Below are 7164 nucleotides of genomic sequence, written 5' to 3' on the forward strand. Positions count from 1 at the left end.
ATAAAGGTAAATAATCCAATTGAAAAATGGGCACAGGATATGAACAGACACTTCACCGAAGAAGACATTCAGATGGCCAAAAAGCACATGAAGAAATGTTCAAAGTCCCTAGCTCTAAGAGAGATGCAAATCAAAACAACTATGAGATATCATCTCACCCCAGTAAGAATAGCAAAATAGAACAGCAAGCCACAAATGCTGGTGAGGATGTGGAGAAACTGGAACTCTTATTCACTATTGGTGGGAATGTAAGATGGTGCAACCATTGTGGAAGGCGGTGTGACACTTTCTTAAAAAATTACAAACAGAGATACCATTTGAGCCAGCAATCCCATTACTGGGAATATACCCTAGCGAGACCATATCTGCCATCCAAGCAGATATATGCACACCCATGTTTTTCGCAGCTTTGTTTACAATAGCAAAGATTTGGAAGCAACCTAAGAGCCCATCAACAAACGAATTGATAGAGAAGCTGTGGTATATCCACACAATGGAATACTACGCGGCATTGAAAAACAAGGAACTCGTGCAATATCATTCAAAGTGGGTGACCCTGGAGGACATTATGCTGAGTGAAATATCTCAGTCACAAAGGGACAAATACTGCATGATTCCACTGTTGTAGAATGGGTCTGACATCAGGGTTGGGGTATGACAGGAAAAAAACTGGATAAATTATGTATATTGTATTGAAACAGATGAGGGAAAGAACAGATTAGAAGTGATGTATGATTGAGTATTATGGTTAGCACAGGAATCCAGAATTAAGGTTGCATAGACAAGTGTACTTGGGGTGGGGGGTGGGGGCGAATGTATGTGGGAATTGTATACTAATGAAGGAATATTTTTTTTTCTCTTCGGAGGTTTGAGTGAGCTGGTGGGGGGGTGGGCAGGGAGAAAAGTGCGGCAATGAATGAATGGAAATCCTAAACCTCTGTAAATGTGTATTAAAATGAATAATAATTAAAAGAGTAAAAAGAACAACGTTTTAGCCTATGATTCTTAACCCCATGGAAAGTCTTGGGAGCTTAAAATTTTATGGAGCAAAGAGTGGATATTAATGTAGTTAGATTGTTGTTGTTATGATGTGCTGTCAAGTCATCTGTGACTCATAATGACCCTATGTACAATAGCCCTGAAGCCTGCCCTGTCCTGAGCCAGTCTCACTGACTCTGACACACCTACCCCTCCCATTGCCCTAGTTACTGTATCAGTCTATCTGATCTAGAGTCTTCCTTTCCCACGCTGCCCATCCACCCTTCTGAGCATGATGTCCTTCTCCAAGGATCAGTCCTTGGCTGCATGCCCAAATGTGTGACTTGGAGTTTCAGAATTCTCACCTTCAAGGAGAAACTTGGTTTCACCCTCTCCAAGACGGAGCCTATTGGTTTTCTTGCAGACCATGGTATATTCAGGACTTCTCCAGCACCACAACTCAAAGGCATCAATTCTTCTTCTATAATCCTTAATCATTATCTAGCTCTCTAATGCATAGCAAGTAATAGTGAAGACCATGGACTGGACTAGGCATACCTTAGTCTCTAGGTTAACTGTTGCTAAAACTTACAGGGAAATCTACAAACAATAGATTTAAACCTTTCCCCATCAAAATCATTGTCATAGTCACTGTGGGAATGTCTCATTGGGGGTGTTCCTTCCTTTTGCTAACTCTATACTTTGCCAAGCATGATGCATTTTCCCAAGGACAGCATACCCCCTGACAGCGTACCCACCGTATGTCAGATGAAATTTCACCTATTTTGACTACAGGAACCACTCTGTTTGCATTTCCTCTAAGATGGACTAGTTTCATTTTTTTTGGCAGTCCAGAACTCTTTGCCAGCACAATTCAATTACATCTTCTTGAGTCAATATTTTAGTCAGCGTTTTAGTCATTGTCCAACTTATGCTCATGAAGGAACTGAAAAATATCATGGCTTAGATCAGGACTAACTTAGTCTTTAAACCAACATCCTTGCTAATGACTATTATTAATTATTTATCATTTCCCATGCATCACCATGCTAAACTTTACTTATATTATCTCACTAAATCCTTACAACTATGTAATTTAGGTGTTTTTTCCATTTTACAAATGAGGAAACTGAGTTTTAAAGATTTGAAGTAAATTTCTTCAAGTGGCAGATCTTCCTAATTTCAATGTATGTGTTCTTACATACATTACAGGATTACAGTGCATTTATATGGTCTTAAAGGTGTCAGGGGAAACTGGTAAAAAAAAAAAGTCAGAATTCATGTAGATGGCATTTTCTTGGTTTTTGCACTGAATCAAGCCTAATTCTAACAACCACAGCTTTCCCCCATACCCAGACTCATATCAGGAAATAGAAGAGCAGATCAGAAGGAAACATAACTGGTATTTTTGTGTACACTCGGAACCTAGAAGTGCTGTAAATGATCTCTAGTCCTTACTGAAGGCCAGATATGTATGGGTCACCAAGATCCGTTTTTAGGAGTCTTCAGTAAAGAAAGGCCTCCAGTTGTCATTGAAAAGGGACCCAGCTTTAGACTTCTCTCTTCTAGGAAATGGGTAAGGGGAGTGAGTGTCTGTCTTATCGTTGAAGTTTTTTTGTAATGTTTTTGTACATGTCAGAATTAAGATGCAATGTTTTCTCTAAAAAATACCCTCACAAACAACAGACAACTCACTCATAGCAACTCTTCATTGGTCTTCCAAGATTGTAACTCTTCGTTGGAGTCATTGCTAGAGTTGAAGGGCTGATCTTTCTGTTAGCAGTCAAACATGCAAAGTGCCTTACCTGTAAGGCATTTTATGGGAGATAAGAGAAAAAGTGAAGAGGGAAGGAAAGTTTAGTCCTAAAAAGAAATAAAAAGTTTGGATCAGAGCTTATACTTTGAATTCAAGATCAAGAGCTAGGATAATCCTAGAACCAGGAAACAGAGAAACACTTCCTGTAGAGTCAGCACCATGAATTCAGACTTCTAGCCTCTTAAACTGTGAGAAAATAAGTTTGTTAAAGCCATAAAAAAAGAAGTCCATTGATATCTAAAATTTATAACTCTGGACATATGCTATCTCTGTATTTAGAAATTGTGTCCTGGAAAGGAATATTGTAATAATTTTTTTAACCTTTTTTTTTCTCACCAAGGAAAAAAATAAAACACCAACAAACAAAAATGCCATTTTAGCCATTTTTTAATGTATGGTTACTACCACTGATTACTGTTTTATGCTGAATTCTTTAACAAATAAAACCGATGATACTTTTGTATCTATAGCTTGTTAACTAGGGACTGTAAGGAACTGAAACCCAGAGGAGGGTAACTGTGAGTCAAAATCAGCTTGACGGCAGTGGGCTTATACATTCTAAAAGACAACATTTAATGTGTGTTTTTCATTATTAATAACTCATACTAACATCATGTTCATTCTGACTAAATTGGATGAATAAATGAGCATATGCAAACCCCCCCCCTTTATTCCTTTTAGCAACCTTAGGGATTAAGCACTATAATTTTTCCCATTTTGGAGATGAGGAAATCTGTGTTAAATAATTTACCTGAGATAACAAGGCCAATAATGAAATTTAGGAGAAATAGGGCTCTTTAAGAGAAAAAGTCACAAGGGAGGAAATCAAAGGTAAGTGTTTCAACAAAGCAAAACTGAACAAAATCCTTTTAAGTTTGAGGGTCACTTGAAATTTAATCTTAGTTTTTCTCACTGCACTGAAGATTGAGTTTTCTTCAAGTTGATGATCTTGAGTCATCAAAGAAAAAATATATTGAATACATTATAACCTTAATTTATTTTGGGAAGATTTCAAAAAGGGTTGAAACAAAAAAAGGATCTGCATTAGCCTTAAATAACAAGGGAATGAAATTGATCCTAACTTTTATGCTTCTTTGTATTTTGCGTAATTGAGGCCTTATTTTATTGACCATAATACAGTGATGAAAAAAGTTAACAAAAGATAACTTGTGTGGTTTTCTTTATCAAAGCCATCAGCAAAAGTGGACCAAGAAACCTTGACTGAAATGGTGAAACCTAGTATTGATTATGTGCGTCACAAGAAATTCCGATCTGGGAATTACCCGTCATCATTAAGTAATGAGACAGACAGATTGGTCCACTGGTGCCATGGTGCCTCTGGTGTCATCCACATGCTTATGCAAGCATACAAGGTCAGTACTCACTTTGATTCACAAACATCTGGTGTGCAGAGGTCCGACGACTTTCAGCACTCTTAGTTTTTGGTTTGATTTGGGAAACATATTTGAACCTACAAACCTTTTAGAATTATGTTTTTACAAAATACGTAGAAAGTGTCCTATTTCACTGTTCATAATTTCTGTATGTAAGTATGTGTGTGTATTCATGGTATGCACACATGTGTGTTTTAACTCAGAGGACTCAGATGATTTTCATTCTAATGAGTTGTTGTTAAATGCCATCAAGTTGAGAATTACTCATGGCAACCCTAAGAACAACAGACCTGAACCTTGTCCTCTCCTGTCTCGTCCTTACCATCTCTGATATACTTGAGCCCATTGTTACAGTCACTGTTATCAATCCATCCGATTGAGGGTCTCCCTCTTTTTTTCTTACCTTTTCCAAGCATGATGTCCTTTTCACAAGTATTGGCACTTCCTAAAAACATTGCCAAAGTATGTGAGCCATTGAGCAGTTTGGTTATACTTTGTCAAAACATACTTGTTCTCTTGACAATCCATGGAATATTCAGTACTCTTTCAAAGCAAAAATCAAAAAAAGACATTGATTTATCTTCTCTTATCTATATTCATTGTCCACTTTTCACATGCAAAGCAAGTAATTAGAAAGATCATGGCTTAAATCAGGTCTTTAAACTAACATCATTGCTCCTTAGAACTTTGGAGAGATCCTTGACCAGTATGACACATATTCTTCTCTCTTCACTTCTGGTACCAAGGGTATTGATTATGGATGTAGGCAAAACTAAATTGTTGACAACATCAGTCTTTTTTTCCATTTTTGTGATAATGCCTGTTGGCCTAGTAGTGACGATTTTTGTTTTCTTGATGTTGAGATGTAATTTATCTTGAAGGCTGTAATTCTTTTTTTCTTTAACATTTTTCACACAATTTTATTTATTCTCAATTTTCACCATAAGTAGCTTTTCCTCATGTCATAGATTAGAAAATTGGAGAGCAATAATTAAAAAAAAAAAGTGGTAAGATAAAAGTCTTAAATCTGCTCTCACATAGTCAGAACCAACTCAAAGCTGACTCCCCAGGAAGTTTTCAAAGACTGTAGGTCACACAGAAGAAGACTGACTAATCTTCAGAGAAGCTGGCAGACTCTAACCACTTGCCGATGAGTTGACAATCAAATTCCTTATCAGGCTACCAGAGCTCAGTGCTAAAACACACACACTAATAAATGGGATATATAGACTTTAATTCTCCCTGAAGGCTCATCATGCCTTTTCATTGAAGTGACCTATTCCATTGGAGAGCTTGTATTTTGCACATTTGCTTACTGTTGGGTCCAGACAGGGGGCCAAGGAGAAGAATGAAGAATTCAAAGAATCTTGATCTTCTGCAGCAAGTATTTCAGGTTTTCTTCACTGTCATCAAGCATAACGCAATTTTTTGATGACTCTCTCTGATCCTGATACCACATTCTTCATAAAGTTGAGCTTCTCAAATAATTTTTTTTTTTTTTTTTTTTTTTGCCTAAGCTGGCTGCCAGAACAGGGTTGTCCTAGGAGACGGCCCCACCATGCACTGCGGGTAAACAAGCCCCAGGCCGCAGGGCTTCTCAAATAATTTAACGTACACATTGAATAAGTATAGAGAAAGGATACGGCCCTAATTCACACGTTTCTTAATTTTAAGCTATGCAGTGTTCCCTTGCTCTGTCCACACACCTAGCCTGTTGGTCTAAGTATAGGTTTTGTATGAGTACAAGTAAATTTTTCTGAGATTCCCTTTCTTCCCAATGTTAGTCATAATTTGTTATGATCCACTGTGCTGGTTAGTCATAATTTGTTATGATCCACTATGCCTTTGCAGAATCATAAAACACACATAGACGTCCTTCTTGTATTCTCTGCCTTCAGCCCAACATCCATCTGACAGCAGCAGTGCCCTGGTGCCATAGCCTCTTCTAAATACTGCTTGAACTTCTCGAAGTTCTCTGTCAATATATACTGTTCTAGCTATTTTTGGATAATCTTGAGCAAGATTTTATTGGAAATAATATTGTTCAATAATTTCCACATTCTTTTGGGTCATCTTTCCTGGGAAGGGAAACATTCAGTTGGTAGCTGTCTTTCCAATTTATTGCCACAGACTGGTGAGCATGTCCAGGGATGCTTGTGTTTGTTGAAACATAGCAATTGGTATCACATTAATTCCTGGGACTTTATTTTTTGCCAATGTCTTCAGTGCAGCTTAAAGATTTTCCTTCATTAACCACTGATTCTTGTTAATATACTACTTCCTGAAATGGTTCTGTCATACATTTTATTTTGGTACAGTGATTCTGTGTATCTTCTTTTAATGCCTCCTGGATCATTCTAACTTTTGCCTATTTCATCATTCAGTATTGCAACATGATGCCTGAATTCACTTTTCATTTCTTTCACCTTGAAAAATGCTAAGCAAGTGCATCTGTTTTTATTTTCTAAGTCTAGCTCTCTGTACATATCATTATAATACTTTTCTTTTTCTTCTTGTGCTTCTCTTTGAAATCTTCTCTTAGCTCACTTGTTGTTCTTGTTATGTGTCGTCGAGTCACTTGTGACTCATAGCGACCCTATGTACAGCAGTCCTAAACCCTGCTCTATCCTGTGCCAGTCGTACTGCCTCCGACACACCCATCCCAGTTACCCCAGTCACTGAATCAATCCACCTCATAGAGGATCTTCCCCTCTTGCACTGTCCCTCCACCCTCCCAAGCATGATGTCCCTCTCCACGGACCTGTCCCTCCTTACAACATGTCCAAGGTATGTTAGACGGAGCCTCAGAATCCTTGCTTCCAAGAAGCAGCCTGGTTTAACCCTCTCCAGGGTGAATCCGTTTGTTTGTTTTCTTGGCAGTCCATGGTACCCTCAATACTCTTCTCCAGCACCACAGCTCAAAGACATCAATTCTCCTTCTATCCTGCCTAGTCATTGTCCAACTCTCTGATGCAT

The 7164-nt window shown here is 38.0% G+C and overlaps 1 protein-coding gene across 1 annotated transcript in view; it reads left to right on the plus strand.

Annotated features, from left to right (window-relative positions):
• The window catches only part of LANCL2 (LanC lantibiotic synthetase component C-like 2 (bacterial)), a 155469-nt gene that overhangs the window by 137327 nt on the left and 10978 nt on the right, over positions 1-7164 (plus strand). The window contains exon 6 of the mRNA XM_006898597.1: positions 3985-4167. Within this exon, the coding sequence (XP_006898659.1) occupies positions 3985-4167 (183 nt within the window). The remainder of the gene's footprint in view (positions 1-3984; positions 4168-7164) is intronic.

Source organism: Elephantulus edwardii, unplaced genomic scaffold, assembly GCF_000299155.1.
Source record: "Elephantulus edwardii isolate Elephantulus edwardi_28Jun2011 unplaced genomic scaffold, EleEdw1.0 scaffold00234, whole genome shotgun sequence".
In the NCBI taxonomy this organism is placed as follows: Eukaryota; Metazoa; Chordata; class Mammalia; order Macroscelidea; family Macroscelididae; genus Elephantulus; species Elephantulus edwardii.